General features: G+C 46.2%; 1 protein-coding gene across 2 annotated transcripts in view; it reads left to right on the top strand.

Moving 5' to 3' along the window:
* Window positions 1–13,376, top strand: part of LOC144107095 (RING finger protein 151-like) — a 34,585-nt gene extending 21,209 nt beyond the window's left edge. Inside the window, exons 1-2 of one of the 2 annotated variants that reach the window (XM_077640083.1) lie at window positions 8,815–9,183; window positions 11,713–13,376. In XM_077640083.1, coding sequence (XP_077496209.1) covers window positions 8,893–9,183; window positions 11,713–12,810 — 1,389 coding nt within the window. In that variant the 5' untranslated portion in view covers window positions 8,815–8,892 and the 3' untranslated portion in view covers window positions 12,811–13,376. Of the gene's footprint in view, window positions 1–8,814; window positions 9,184–11,712 lie in introns of those variants that run through there. The other variant, XM_077640082.1, reaches the window with a different exon arrangement.
* The last annotated feature ends 2,172 nt before the right edge of the window (window positions 13,377–15,548 follow it).

The raw sequence follows: 15,548 nt of genomic DNA, 5'->3' as shown, positions 1-15,548 counted from the left end.
AATGCTATTCAATAACATGCTCTTCAGATAAATTTCAGAAAAGGATTCATGCGAAATTATATCTGGTTATTTGCAAAAGCATCTGTCTACTTCGCGTCTTGAAGATCCATTTCTTGTACTCAATTCGCAGTGTGGTTGAGTATCTTAAGAATGACAATCCAGCGGATTGTCTTGTGATTAGTGTCGATGTAGAACTATTTTATTCTATCCCGTATGAAGATCTTGTGAAAAGCTTATGAATGTGTATATCAGAGCACAAAGATGAGCTCGTGTTTAGGAACGGGTGTGTAACATAAGTCTTTTTTGGCACTTGTCTCCTTTTATTTGAAGTGAAGAGCATGTTTGTGGAGTATGGCAGTGCGGCATATGTTCAAAAGTCTGCTAAATGTATCGATTCGAAGGTTGCTCCTGTGCTAAGCAATATTCTCTTAAGCAGGGTGGAAGGAATGATTGCCAAGAAATTGCATGGGCTGGGGGAAATCTTTCGCTACGTCTATGATTTTCTGGTCTTTTACAAAGGTTGTGATAGTGTGGGACCTGTACATATTGTGAACTTGTTTAAGGAGCAAGGCCTTTGTCTTAAGTTTACCTTGGAGAAAATGTCCCAACAAAAAGAGCTGCGGTTTCTGAACCTTACCTTGATGTTCTGCACACGCCATGTGTGCTAGCGATATTCACCCAGGAGTGTTAAGCAGCTACTTGACTGTTGGTCGAACGATTCTAAGCTAGTGAAAGATAGCATTGCGTCGTCAAGTCTAGGCTCGGTATTGGTGAAGCCATGCTTTTACAGTGTGACAACTGGTTTTCAAGAGAAGATTTTAAGGCTAATGAAAGCATGATTTCCCAACCATGCTATTGCAGAAGCGTGCGATAAATTGTTGAAGCTGAGCATATAAGATTGGGCAAGTTGGTCTGACATGCTAAAGATAAGAATGGCGCAGCATCAAGTAACGAGGACTACAGCAGAGCACACCCACGCACAAGTGCCATCCTTGGAGCGGATGCAGAATCTAAGAGCGTGTACTTGACATTCAGCGTTGGCAGCCAAGGATCGGGCTCGTTCAATCTTTAGCGTTCAAATCAGTGTTTCCTCGTTTCCTTGACTGTCAATGCTGAATGTCAAGCACGCCCTCTTGGATTTTGTATCTGCTCCAGGGTTGGCACTTGTGCGTGGGTGTGCTGTCCTGCTTTCCTCGTTACTTGATGCTGTGCCATTCTTCCCTTTAGCATGTTAAAAGCTGAAACCCCTTCGCAGGGACTGGCATGATCAGGCTGGGGCCAGCCAGTGAGATGCCAAAAGACTGACTGTGCTACTGTACATACATAGATTGTTGCAAAATTTGAAAACTGTGGCCAGAAGGTATGACGTAAAAATGGTGTGTTCGGCCCCTAATAAGTTGTCTACAATCTGTAAAATTGTTAATAATTTTGTGAATTTCGTTAGGGAAAAGCACATGTGTCGAGTGGAACATGGCAACATATATGTGCCTTGCAACCATTGCATGCATTGCATACCATTATCATGTGGTTGGGTTTATGTTGGTGAAACTGGAATGTGTATCAATGTAAGACTACAGGAGCATGAGAGGTATTTGGATATTGGTAGGGGTTGTAACTTATCTGCATATTACAAGGGATGTGAAGGCTGATAGCCATTCCTTTCGGCAACACGCATTTTGGCACTACGTTCACAGCAGATTAACCAGAAAATTATCGAGGCTAGACACATCTTATGACTCGGTGACGAATGTGTGAGTGTGCTGCCCATAGCATTAACATGCAGCGGGTTGGACTGTCTAGATGAGAGGAATGTTAAGGGCAATCTTTTACTTATGTTGTGATGTAGCTTATGTGTAATTGTAGTTAGTGGCGTGTGGCTTTTCTATATACTCTCTGTTCACTTCAATAAACTTCAGTTGCGAGTCAGTCCTGTTTTGCTTCTTTTCTCGTCCCTGTCTTGTGCTGATAGATTCAAGTACTTGTAGAGTAGATTCACTGAATTGTGTACTTGCAGAGGCTTGTGAAAAAACGAGAGGAAATTTCTTTCCTTTATGCGGAATGGAAGGTTGAAATTTTTTTACTTAAATGTTTGCAGCATTAAATTCTATTCGGAAAGGTAAAACCCACTTTATTGTACATTTTGTGTGCAATGGTGCCGGTGGCTGCATGCAACTGAAAACATTCGTCCAGGTTATCTAGCTAGCGTCCTTCTTCCTTGTGCCACATTTTCTGAAATAATATTTTGTCAGATTTATTTCAATCAGAATTTCTAAGAACATATTGGTGATCACATAATGGTGATCACATATGACATAATTCAAAGCGTGATCATTGGTATTTTTTAGTCTGGGGCAGTACAATGAGAAGTACATAGTATATAGTAAAATTAAATATGACCAGTCTAACATAAACAAAACTACTTTTTTAAAAGGAAAATTTTGCTACCGAAGTGCTGGAGTGACATGGCATTATGAAGACGTGGACAGTGTGCTGTGTTCATGATGGCACGAGAACTTGCGTACAGTGCTTCAGGTAACTGGTGAGTACCTTGGTGCTGTGCTTCTGCTAATGTAGCCAAATTATGTTTTTAATCTAAGAGTGTATCTGAAAACTTAAGCAAAAATTGAGTAGTATTTAGATATTCTTGCACCAGATACCACTGTGAGAATTAGTTATTAATGATGTGTCTCACATGTACCCTTGTCTGCTGAATATAGTATGCATGGCTTTCGAGCTGAGTGCCTCTCACGTATGAAAAAAAAAATGGCCACTGGGCTGCTCCACGACGCGTGGAGCAGCCCAGTGTAGCACATTCAGGCTTCATGGAGTGGAGAATGAAGGCAGTAAATAATTTAAGAGTAGAAAACACAGCACAAACCACAGGACCAGGAAACTGACAGGACACACCGACCCTGATGACACTCTTTGCATGAAGGGTGTTATAAAGTTGCCTGTCATGTAGTGCAAGATGGAGGTCGCACAGGACGGGTGTTAAATATGAGTTGATGCAGACACCTGTCATTACGTAGTACTCACTGTAGAACTCGAGCAAGAAGCAAAGGTAACAGCTGAGCATGGCCACTCTTGTGCTTTCCTCCGCAAGCAATCTGGAATTGCACTTAGAAATCTTTTATGCTTTCTCTTGACATATACATCATTGCTGCATGTGGCGAGGAAAAGTACATACCCTTGATGTCAAGTGACAGTGAACTCACAGGGCTGGTAACAGCTCACTGAGGTGTTGTGATATATCTACAGGGCACCTCATGAGAACAAAGAGCCCTTGAAGGAATTCTCTCAAAGTTTGTTGCCACATGGACCTCTTCGTAATCAATGACTCTAAAAGGCAAGCCTTCCTTTAGTGTCACAAAAAAAGGCCTAGGACATGGGTCTTTTTGCTTCTCCATTAGTGCCAAAATGTTTGCTAGCGAGATCTTTCGCAGATATATAATTATTTCACAAAATGTCAAGAAGGAGACTGAAGCTGCACCAAGCAGTACCAGTAAAAAACTTATCACAGCTGTTCAAAAAGCAGAAAGACTCATGCCTTCATCCTTTTGCATCAGACACATGAGGACACTTCGTCTTTCTGGGTCATCATTTTGAAAAGGTTCACATGGCAACGGCCTTTGGTTAAATTTCTGCCAAGAGCCCTTTTTTGAAACTTGAGCATCCGTTCCTTGTGAGGCACACTGCAGAGATATTGGAATGCCTTAGTGAGCTGCTTCCGGTACGTGTGACTGCATTTTCACTGACATCAGATATTAGTACATTTTCTTGCACATGCTGAGATAATGGAAGCTATGAGTGAAAACATGCGGTATAGGGGAAGTGTGCTTCCTGGGGCCGTATTCCAAGTTTGTGTCATAATAAAAAGCGTCATAATCTGCCGCAACGGGCATGCCCGGGAACTGGATATAAACTGAGTGTGGGACTTTCGCTTCGTCTTGTCTTGCCTATAACAAATTGGATGGACGATAAGTTCGGCAAGCGTCTCCCACCTTTTTCAGATGTTACCAATATTCCTTGCTCGCTAAGTTGTGCATTTAGTACTATGTACAGAAAGGCACCTGCATTGAATTGCATCTGGCCCCCATCCTGAGCTACTTTCTATTTGCACAAAATGATAAGCAACTGTAAAGGCTTTCATGCGCACAGTGCCGCCCGGGAAAGCGCATTTTGTCTGCTTCTTTCTGGACCTGTGGTTTTTACTGTTTACTGTTATGAGAAATGAATTTTGGGCAATAAATTATAACGGGTTGGTTCTCGGTGAATGGCTTTTGAAAGCTTCTACGAAAGCCGATTGTTCAATAGCGGATGGTTGAAATGTATTTGTGAAATTTATATGTGGTGTTGTGTGACCACTAAATGAGGATTTTTTTTATGCTTTTCAGATGGATCCGACAGCAATGTGCAGATGTACAGTGTGTGTAGTTTGCCATGAAAATAAAACGTATGTACTTGTACTCACCCAAACACTTACCACTCTTTCATTCTAAGCTGCATTCTTTGTACGTATGCACTACATAATATGCTTAAAGGAAAGCCTTGTACATAATACTTATTTCTTCGGCACCTGGACGGCTATATCTGCAGTGAACATTGCGGGCAGAAGCTATACGAAGACGCATGTTCATGTACTACAGAAAGTACATAATTACAATACAGATAATTTCCGCTCTAGATGAAATGACTTCCGAGTGAACGGAGGACGTATGCATACACATTGCAGAAACTTCAATAAGAACAAAACATAAGCATTCGTTGTGAAAAAACGATTTCGGTCTCGTGCATAGCATGTCGTAACTTTCCGTTACCAAGAATGTGACAGTCGTCATACGGAGTCTCTGTTTCTGACATTTAGTCCGTACCTTATGTTGCGGAAAACCCTCCGGCAACGCATTACCAGCGGGTTTCTCTGTACTGCGGAGCATTTTTTTTTACAGTGTATGCCAACAATCTTTAGAAAACAATACAATATCGTTTACCACGACAATTACAGTAAGTGCTAAGCACTGAATAGGCTCGGAACAAGACATTACCCGACGAAATTGCTATAGCACTGGCTCTTCTGAATTTCACTGCTTGTAATCTCCGCCAATTCGCGCTGTTTGCTGAATGCTCGTCAGATGACGTTTCCACGCGCACGGATGGAAGATGATGAAGACCACGCTTTTCAAACTACAGCGTGAGAGACTGGCAGTTTTACACGCGTGAACGCGGGTACTTGACTAAGACGACCACGTTGCAAGCACAGGTCGAGAGCTTGGCAGTTCGTGCAGGCAGGATGATTTCTCCCAACTGACTGTTCATCTGAGGGAAGTGTATGAACCGGCCAACTTTAAGCCCGAGTGGCACGCCTTGGTGATGTGCTCGGCCTTGCCTCTCGTCTAGTGCTCTCTTGCTCTCTCTTTTTGCAATGTGCTTCGTGGCCTTTCCTAAAAGATTTGTATAGGATTGGATAGGAAGAAGTTTATTAAAATGCTGGGAACTGACGGTTTTACGCCTCATAATTTAGTTAATGTAAATTGAATATATGTTAAATTTAATTAATATCATGCTTCGAAAAAAGGTTGTGGCGATGGCGTAGTGTTCTGAGGCATCGGACAGCAGAACCGTTTTTTTGGCGCCGGCGCAGGTTCATATCCCACTTTCATCATCATCATTTATTTCCCTTAAAGGCCCAAATGGGGCATTACATATAAGGGGGGAAGCTATGACGTATTAAGAGCAAGGACGCGTCTGTCTGCAGAGAAGGTCGAGCTGACCAAAACAGTTACCACGTGACCACACTCGATCACATGACAGCAGTGGGCGCGTAGCGCCTCAATTCATGTCGGTACTTTCGATCCGTCATACAGTATGTGCCAATACAGCGCTCATCGAAGTGCGACCGCTCCCGTGACCACCGTTTGAATAAAATTTAGGGGCCGCCCGTTTGACGCAGACGATTCTAACTGGTGTCAAATGACTTGGCATGTTCCTGAGGATAAAATCACTGACAGATGAAGCCCGAAATATGTGTGGGATTCGCAATGACGACCTTCCCGCCCCCAAACAGTGCATTCCGAGAACCTTCAGACGGCCATTACTGCTTAACAGTTTGTCACACGGGGTTCCGCGTGGTTTCAAACGACTCGTCGGGATGTTATGCCCAAATTTATAACATTTATTAACTGATATATCGAGGAAATATACCGGATATGGCGAAGGTCATGGCTGTGAATCGAAATAGTAGTGATAAATCCATGAGGTGGATGGCGCTGCCTGTGGCATAGAAGGGATGTTTCCGGAAAGGAATCATCCGCGGTTGTTTGGATTTGCTGTTCCCCGCGTTTGCTGCGCGCACCGATGTAAACACTTGAAGCTCCAGTACCTAACGCTCTGTGAAGTCGAACACTGCGGCAGTGCAGGCGGAGAATTTTTTAAAAAATTTTTTTAGTGTCTTCCCGAGTGCGATGCCGGCTTTCCGTTGCAGTGAGGCTCTTGTGCAACATTATTCAGCCCACTCGAAAATCAAACGGGTAACTAAAATGCAGCATATGGGTTCCATAATGGTAATTACTAACTCCCCGAGCCTGGAGTGGCCGATACCAGTGGCTGCCATTTTAGTGTCCTAGCGCTTCCACTCCTCCCAAAAGCGGTTGTCTATCTGTCCGAAGCCTGCTTCTAGCCCGTGGGCCACCTTGGTCACGTGACGTTGTGACGTGATTACAAGCTGCGCAATTATTGTGAGCAAACTGCCCATCGTGGCAGTTCAACTATTGATTAGTCGCGAGTGATTCCTCACGAACAACATGCGTCTCAGAGCCCCACTGATGGCAGCACCTACCATCGCAGGGCAGTGGTGCGTAGCTGTATCAGGACTGCCAGGATCTGTGAATGTAGGGAACGACAATTCTACCACAGTAAGCGTCTAAAATGATGCAATATAACGCCAACTTACACCATATGATATATCAGCCAAAGTAAGCCAGTTCATGTCAAGCACACGCATGGAAAGTAACTTAAAACCGTGCAAAACCAGGGCTAATGGTGCTAGCGCACGATAATTGGTGTTTAATCCCAAGCTAAACAGCCCGTCGTTGTTTTCCTTGCATGCCTACCAAAAAGCTAAGTGTCACTTCCCCACCATGCCTGCATGAAATTTGGTTCATGAGATCAGGCACGGGCACGTCTCAACAGGGACAGAAATAAACCAAGAGATGTTCCTGTTATTTGGAAGCAGTACAACTTTTTCTTTATCAAATCGTACAATGCAAGGCGGAGCGAGCGATGATTCAGGCCAAGGTGGTTATAGCTGCTGCTTTATTTCCATGGTAAGACTACTTAAGCTGGCTTTCCCACCACATTGCAGCACCGCTTTCCTATACCGCGATTGCAGCGAAAATAGAAAATGCAAAGAATGCACGACTGTACTGAACTACTCACAGTGTGAATGAAATAAAATTCCGCACCAACGCCGCCAACAGGCTTTGATTTGACAGTAGAATTTCGTACAAGATTTTTTTAGCGCTGCAGCCAGTTCTTTGCAGCCCTACTGAACTGAAATCGGACTTGGTTCTCAGAAACATTTCTTAGAGCTTGGGAATACAACAGCCTTACTTGGTATATAATCTACATGTTTTACTCTATACATTGATCATTTTACAGACACGGGCTGATAATGAAAATGTTGACTGCGGTACCACGGCTCCCGTTGGACTGGTGGCCACCTTAACTACGCACGCATCAGTACACGTCCTGATTACACCACAGCAAGCCAAAGATCACAACGCAATCAGCAGATACACCACCGTTACCCCGCTTAAGCCGATGAGCGTGGCCTATGGATAGCGTGTACGTCTCGCAATCCAAGGGTACCGGGTTCGAATCGTACTCGATTCTCCCAGTTTAGCTTTCACTGTAGCTGCTTTGATTTGCATGTGTAAACGTTCTTACGACGTTTGCGACCAACGCAAGCATCGCTAGCACGAAGTTCCGCGCGTTGACGGAGCAGCATATAAGGAGTCTGATCGCACGAGGGTGTTCGAATTTCCCGCGCGAGGTCTTGTGGGTGTGACGTCACTTACCGGTCAATTAGGATAAAATACACAACCACGCCGCCGGACAACTTCGACGCCGGTTCTTATGCGACACGGGACCTGTAACGCTAACGATTAAAAAAAAACAATTGGCAGAGGTTTAACGTAGTTAAACATGGTATTAAGCGAAAGCTTCACAGCAATGGTTACTTGACGTTATCCACGCGACTGATCACATGGCCCCCTTCCCTTAACACTAGACTGAAAGATTACCCGAAGGTGATCGTAAGGTCAAAGTTGATGACCATGTGTTGCGACACCAAGATGCTCCACAAGGTTAGGCTGAAGGGCTTAGCTGTGGTGCGACTTCAAGACATTCATGACCTCTAACTCGGTGAAGGCCAAATTCAGCCACGCCAAGCGCGGCTCTACCTAGCGTAGTGAAGTTTCGCTAAAAAAAAAATGCCTAAGAGCTTCTTCATATGTATACATGGGCTGCAGGCAGCCTGCCGGTAGTTGCGTGCATTCAAGACGCATCTCGTGCTCGAACAGCTCGGATCAAGGCGCATGGAAACGAGCATGGCTGCGACGGCTGGCTGCGCAGGCGGCGGACTTGGCGTTCTGTGGTTCTGCGTTGGGGAATAATTCTGTGCAGCGCGTGCAACTGTGTATCTTTTTCCCGAGATCACCTTCTCTGGCGGACGGCCCATGGCCTCCTAGCGGCGCGAACCTCATTGGCTCAGTAAAGTGACCACGTGACCGTGGACACGTGACGAGCGCGAAAAACCGCGTACGCGCCCAGTTCGTCGCCGGCTGCGTGGGTGTCGTGTCGTTTCAGGGCTGCTGGTCGGAGTGAACTTCGCGCGCCATGGCGGGAGCGGAGCGAGGAGATCTGTATCGAGTGCGAGGCTTCGCCAGCGGCCTCAATTGGCGCCCGACGCGATTCGCCGACGACGTGTCTCAGTACCGCACATGCCACATGTGTCGTGTGCTTCCAAGAAGAACGGCGCTGTTGCCTTGTCAACATTCCTTGTGCGAGCCGTGTCATGGAAGCCTGCTCAAAGATGGCCGAGGAGCTTGTCCGATAGACGGGGAGGCATTCGAAGAGAACGAGTGTCACATGGTCGACGTGCCTGCTAGGGAAGTGGAAAGCTTGAAGGTACGTGCGACACTTTTGTGCTTTTGGTACACGGCGCCGAGGCAGTGCATAAGTTTTGCCAATGCTTAAGCAATCTGTTCCGTCTTGCGAGGGTTAACCACTGTTGTTAGCGTCGGGGCTTTTTCCTCGTTGGCGTTCCTTGACCCTCCTCACTGCACCGCCCCACCTCCTCTATTTTTTCTCCTCGTCGTCTGGTCTCCCTCCTCGTCTTATTTTCTTTCACAGCTCTTTCGCTCTTCGCTCCATTCCTCGCGCGACGCAGCTTTCCCGCCTTTTTTCTCCCTCTTGGCGAGTTTCTGCGCGCCCGTCGGCGTCTGTGTTCGCCAGCCCCGCCATTTTGACCCCACTGCTGCGTCGTGCAAAGAAAGCGACTGTGCACGTATTTACGCGCGGGGAGCACGAACTATTCGTGGTCCCTCATGTGCTGTGCTTTATTATGCACGCGAATTGCGCTTTTTTCGAGCAAAAGACGCGATTCTGCGAGCATCTCTACAGCCATAGATGGCCTCGCTGCTGCGTCGTGCAAAGAAAGCAATTAAATTTATTGCTCTGCTGTGACTACCGCAGCTGGCTCATTTTACGTTACTTATCCATTTTGTGTCGATGTTGCGTGAGGCGCAACTACAGCCTCATCGAAGGTAATGCGCGCACAATATTTTGTTCTATGCGCATCCAGTACGAGCGGTCACTTCCTGATTACGCGTCATTGCTCATGGGAATATTGCTTATTGAAGAGTTTCCAGGCGCCATAAAACATGCATCACATTTAATCGCTAGCGTGTTGACTTCCCATGATGTTGGCGATGAGTGAAGTGGTCAAGCAGACATTCCCACAGAATCTTGCAGTATTTTTGAAAGTGTACTTGAGCGATCCTCCATAGTGCGAAATTTTTCTGTTGAAGTGAAGGTCGAACGGCCGAGTGCGGCCGTTGTGGTTCATTTGCCGTTTGTGTCAGGCCACGATGTCATCGCGGGCCCGTACTTCGTGATCCTGTTGCCGGTGTCTCAGTGCAAACCCTCTAATCAGGTCACGCCACTGTTCACCGTTTGAATTTGACCAATGGATGAGAGGGCTCGGGAAAGGGCTGCCGCCGAAGCGTGGATTGCGTCAGAGCCGGCGCTTGCGAGGGGGAGGGGGGGGGGGGGGAGGAGGAGGAGGATTCCGCCGGGCCAGCCTGGATGAATCATGCTGCAAGCCGCGACATGTTCGAGAGTCCGGGCTTGCTATGCGCACTGGCGGGCGCACGGCGCTAGTATCCAGTGCGTCCTGGGCTCATTTTTCCAAGGTTTTTCAGAGCTAGCGCTCTTACTACTTTCGTTTGTCAAGGACGCGTATATCTGCAATGAACATGAAATTAACCGAAACAGTTACCACGTGAACACACTTCACCACACAGGAACTGTGCCCGGAGCATGGCACATTCCTGCCCGGGGGGATTGGCCATTGTACAGCAGGGAATGCCAAGGAAGTATTTGCGAGAACCATTTGGTTGCACGCTATTTTTTGTCATCAAACGTAATCCTGGCCATGTGCTACATGTTGCTGGAAAGAAGAAACAAATCCAAAGTGGCCGTGCACATCCCCGCACTATTCCTGTGATGAATGGCCTGCTTAAAAGCGCTAGTATTAGATGGGTCAGTGTGTGCAGAAATGGCGACCACCATCTCAGTAGCCAGCAGCTGGTTTGCCACCAGGCTATACAAACGAACTTAGTAACTGACACTACCTATACAAACTTAGTATACTACTTCTGATATAACGAATTTATGTGTGTCAACGGATATAGCGAACTTCCGTGTTTCAACAACGGATATAAAGAACTGCTGTGTGTCGATGGATATAACGAACTGTTGTGTGTCAACAACTGATATAACGAACTGTGTGTCAAAACGGATATTACAAACATTTGGCTGGTAACGTACTGAAGCGATCAACTGAGCGTCGTCGCCTAAGAGTTTTTTTATTCACCACGCTTTTCCCTGGCCGAGGGTCTTCAATTGGAATGCATATAGAAGTGCTTACAGTGCAGTGCAGAAGCGCAGTCGCGTACCAATCTTTAAATCTTGCGGGCTTCCTTCAAGTATTCAAAAAGCGACCGCTCTGAAAATGTGAAAACAATTGAAGTGGGCGTTTCTCACTAGTCACTTTAAATTTTTCCCAGAAAAATTTGTTCTATTCTTAAGAATTAAAAATGTCACTTTTTCTTTTAACAAATAAGTAAATTTAGGCGCATTAAGAATCCGGGCAACGCTTAGGCGACTGTGTACAACCCTCTCTATTCAAATTGTCATGCAGGGCATTGCAATATTTTAAACCGTGGCACAAATTAGTTCAAACACCTTCTATATTCGCATATGTATCTTATTCCTAAGTATCAGACTTCTGCTACAAAGCCTGCTCCAAAATGCACTCGGCCACTTTCAGCACCGAGTGCTCCGCAAAAGATGTTTTGTGCAGTTTAAAAAAATACACAAAAGGGGAGAGGGAAGCCTGCTTGTGCTCTAAACATTTCCGTCTTTTCTTCCAAGGCACACTGCTGGAACGAAGACCGTGGCTGCAACTTCGTGGGCAACCTGCAAGCTGTACTGCAGCACTTCGAGGAGCAATGCGGTTTCCATGAAGTCGCTGGTCCACGGTGTGGCGACGGCGTGCTGAACGGAGACCTGCCGCCCCGCTACGAGCCCGGATGCAACCATGGGAAGCCTTTGGCGACACCAGACACAGATTCACGGCAAGGGAGCGCCGCTGCTCTTAGTGATGTCTCCGCCGAGCTCCAGGAAAGCAAGGAGCACTTGAAGGAACCTTTGGAAGCGCATCACGCTCACGACGGGGCGACTGTGCGGGCCATGGTGCTGGACCTTGGGACTGGCATCAACGAGCTCGTGCAACAGACTCCGAACGCCGAGTTGACGCAGGCCCTTGGCAAATTTTTGGGCACGTTCAATGAAGCCCGCCAAGCGCAGCAGAGCACATGTTCTTCCGCACAGCAGGAACACTGTGCGGCCGGAAGAAGCCCAGCTTCTGGAGAGTCGGAAGTACATGAGCCATCAGTGCAACCGCGCCAGGAAAACACCCACGATCTTCAAAACTTGGAAGGCATTGTTGGCGGGGTTGGCGGCTGCCTGGAAGAGATTCTTCAGTGCGTACGCTTGCAGCTGGCGCCGTCGGGGAAGCCTTTCGTCATAGTGGAGCAGGTGCATAAATGTGTGCACAAGCCGAGCCCGTTAGACATGATGGAGAAAAGGAGGGCACATTTTCTTCTGACTGTGCGTCACGCTGACAAACTCGATAAGAACGGAGAGTTCGGTAGCACTGTATCCGCTGAGGTGAGTGCGTGCCGCAGGAAGCAGGCGTGTTTCACGGTTCGCATTGGAACTCAGGGACAGTATTCACGTCTGGAAGTAGCATTTATTTCGAGCGACTCGTGTGAAGCCCCCCATCTTGCAAAAGCTATGACAGTGCAGCTTAGGAAATGCGGATCTTATTATAACTTGCCGGAAGATTATGGGTTTGTCTCTGCTTCTCCCGGGCGCTTTCGGCAATTTTATGTCAACCCAACAGTGTGCCATTGGTGGCAAGCTGTAGTTCACGATGCACTCGTCTTTGACGTCACAGTAGAGGAGTGATTAGTGGCTGTCAACTCTTCTATTTCTACTAATGGCTGATCCTTGACTTCTTCCATTTTAGTTTTTTTGAAGTATCTTACTCATTTAGTTTAAGGTTTTAGAGGAGACCATTGCGATGTGTGCAGGTGTGCCCACTGCGCTTGTTTTATTTTTAGTTTTTTTTTTACAACGGGACATCATTTGCTGAAAGATTCGGAATTTCCACTTGAGGATATCTCTACTTCCGAGCATTTTCCTTTTTGCAGCTCGAATGTTCGTGGAACATGTACGTATCGCATCAGCCCTCAACTTCAATGGAAAGGTTCAAAAGCTTTTCGTTCTTACGCGGATTTACACCACCCAAGCAACACAAGTCATCAGCCCAATATTCCAAATGGATCGTTTCACGCTTGCCCTTTGGACCATCCTTTTCCTATGCCTTTCCAACATCGGGCCGATTACCTGTGCTGCTTGGGCGGTCTTATGCTTTTCGGGCAGCTGTGAGTGCTGCGCAGCTAGAACGTCCAGATGAATGTGTACATCTCTTTGTTCTATTTTCCTCTAATAAAGCCTTGTTCAATGCTCTTTATAGTGTTTTTTTTTTCCTCGAAGTGGGTGATTCCATGCTAAACGCATAAGATTATGCTCTTCACTTTGCCGACTTATAAAATTTGTGGAAGGGGGTTCATGCACCAGTGAACTCGGCGATAAGAGTTCACAAACAGCTTAGCCGCCGCCAGCACCAGCGCAGTTTACGCAGCCAGGGATCTGGAGCCGCACGCCAGCACTTGGTCTTTAACTTTTTTTAAGCGAAATTTATTGCCCCAGGGCATCAATGATGGGTGAAGGTGTGATGAATGATGCAGTAGACATTAAATGAATGGAAAAAGGTTAGCTGATTTGATGAAGTCCAGTAGAGCACGATGATACGTTCCCTGCGTCCAGGCAATGTATGAAGCAGGGTTTCTTGGTGAAAGACATGCTGCTACCATCAGGTGCCGGATCCTTGTAGGCTTGAGAGCTGGGCAGTCCCACAGTAAGTGATGAATGTCGGCCTCAATGTCCTCGTGTTTACATATCGGACACCCTGGCCAAGGAAACAATTCTCGGTACTGAGGCCACTTGCGAGTTATGTCTGGTGTGAAGGCAACCCGGATCCTCCTAAGCGCAACCTCCTCTGCACGGGTAAGACCGCGGGGGAGGGTTACCGCACACGGAGGGATGAGAGCACGTGTGCGGCGCCGGAGGACCTCCTTTCTTGATACGGAGATCTTGGTGAGTACTCCACACCGCGATGTCATCAGCGTACTGAATAAATTTTATGTCACGGATGTCATGTAAGCGCCAAGCCAGCGGGATGAAAGCAATATTAAATAACGTCGGCGGCAATACTGATCCCTGGGGCACGCCGCAGAGAGGAACAAATTATCCGACCGCTTCGCCGCTGAGGCGTATTGCAAATTTTCTGCCTTCCATAAATGGTTGGACAAAACTACGCACTCTCAGAAGGAGGTCAAGCATGTCAATGGAGTTAACTTTTTCGTGTGACATCGAGGCAACATCAGGCACGCTCATCATAGTTCACTACATTTGTGGCTTTTTATTGAATGTTCAGATCCAATGTCCTTTACTAACTCTGGGGAAAAAAAAAATTCCCATCATTTCACAGCTCTGCATTTTCCAGACTAGTTTAGTAAAAACCTTTTTTCCATTTATGCGCTCTAAAGTTTCTGCGAACAATCTGTATGAGTTGTATTTTGTAATCAAGCATCACGTATTTACCAATACAGAATTTACCGTTTATTCTGTTTTAGTTCAAGACGCATCATTTTTGAACTTTTTAAGAAACCGGCTCGCGAAATTCATGAGAAATCTTGGATTTCAATGGGCTCGCCATAACGTAGTACTTCAAAATGGGTTGACAGTTAAGCTGAAGCTAATAACGTTCAGAACACGAAGTGCATTGTGCTGCGCATAGTGCGGACATTTGAATCTAAGTGCTTTGCAACAAACAATTCAGGTGATAGCCCGTTTTACTGTAATTTATTTGCAATTTTTGTTGATGTTTTTTTTGTTTTGGTTGATAAGAAAAGCTGTGTTGAGCGAAACAACACCGGTCATAGTTGGCGCCCGTACTGTAACTTCATTGCAAAACACAGACTCGGCGTTGCTCAAACGGTTACCATTCCGTGCACTCGCGTTTTGAGAGGTTGCTCGTCCGTTTTGAGCGATTCCAACACTGTCGCTTCTCGCGTGCTGACCTTTAGAACATAATCTTGATTTACACAGTGACAGAAAATAGTACTGCCTCAAGAGTTACAGATTTGTTGCCGTGCACAAATGTATATGAAGACAATACAGAGGCAAGTCAGCTTGTCTCGATTTCCCTGCTTTCTTAGAACAGCAGAAGCTGCTCAGGCAGGATTTTCATGCAGGCAGGCAAAAACAGTTCCGAGCTGTGCGAGCGCCAAGTAAGAATGCAGTAAAGGTTGTAGAACGCTATGAAGAAATATTTCTAAAGAGCAAAAAATAAATGAGACAGGACAATGAAGAATGTTGACCCTGCAGTGTTTGCGAGAAATGGTTTATTCTGGAAACAGCCAGCGGCATGGATCATAGTGCATTCAAATTAAAGGACACGTGCAGTGGAGGTGCGCCAACACACAATCAGTCAAGTGCTCCAAAATTGAAAAAAGTTATGTGCAGGCAATCGAACAACATTATTTCATACAACGAGAACTTGACCAATGTCTGGACAG

The sequence above is a fragment of the Amblyomma americanum genome, chromosome 10, assembly GCF_052857255.1.
Source record: "Amblyomma americanum isolate KBUSLIRL-KWMA chromosome 10, ASM5285725v1, whole genome shotgun sequence".
In the NCBI taxonomy this organism is placed as follows: domain Eukaryota; kingdom Metazoa; phylum Arthropoda; class Arachnida; order Ixodida; family Ixodidae; genus Amblyomma; species Amblyomma americanum.
This window is presented reverse-complemented; position numbering and strand designations above follow the sequence as displayed.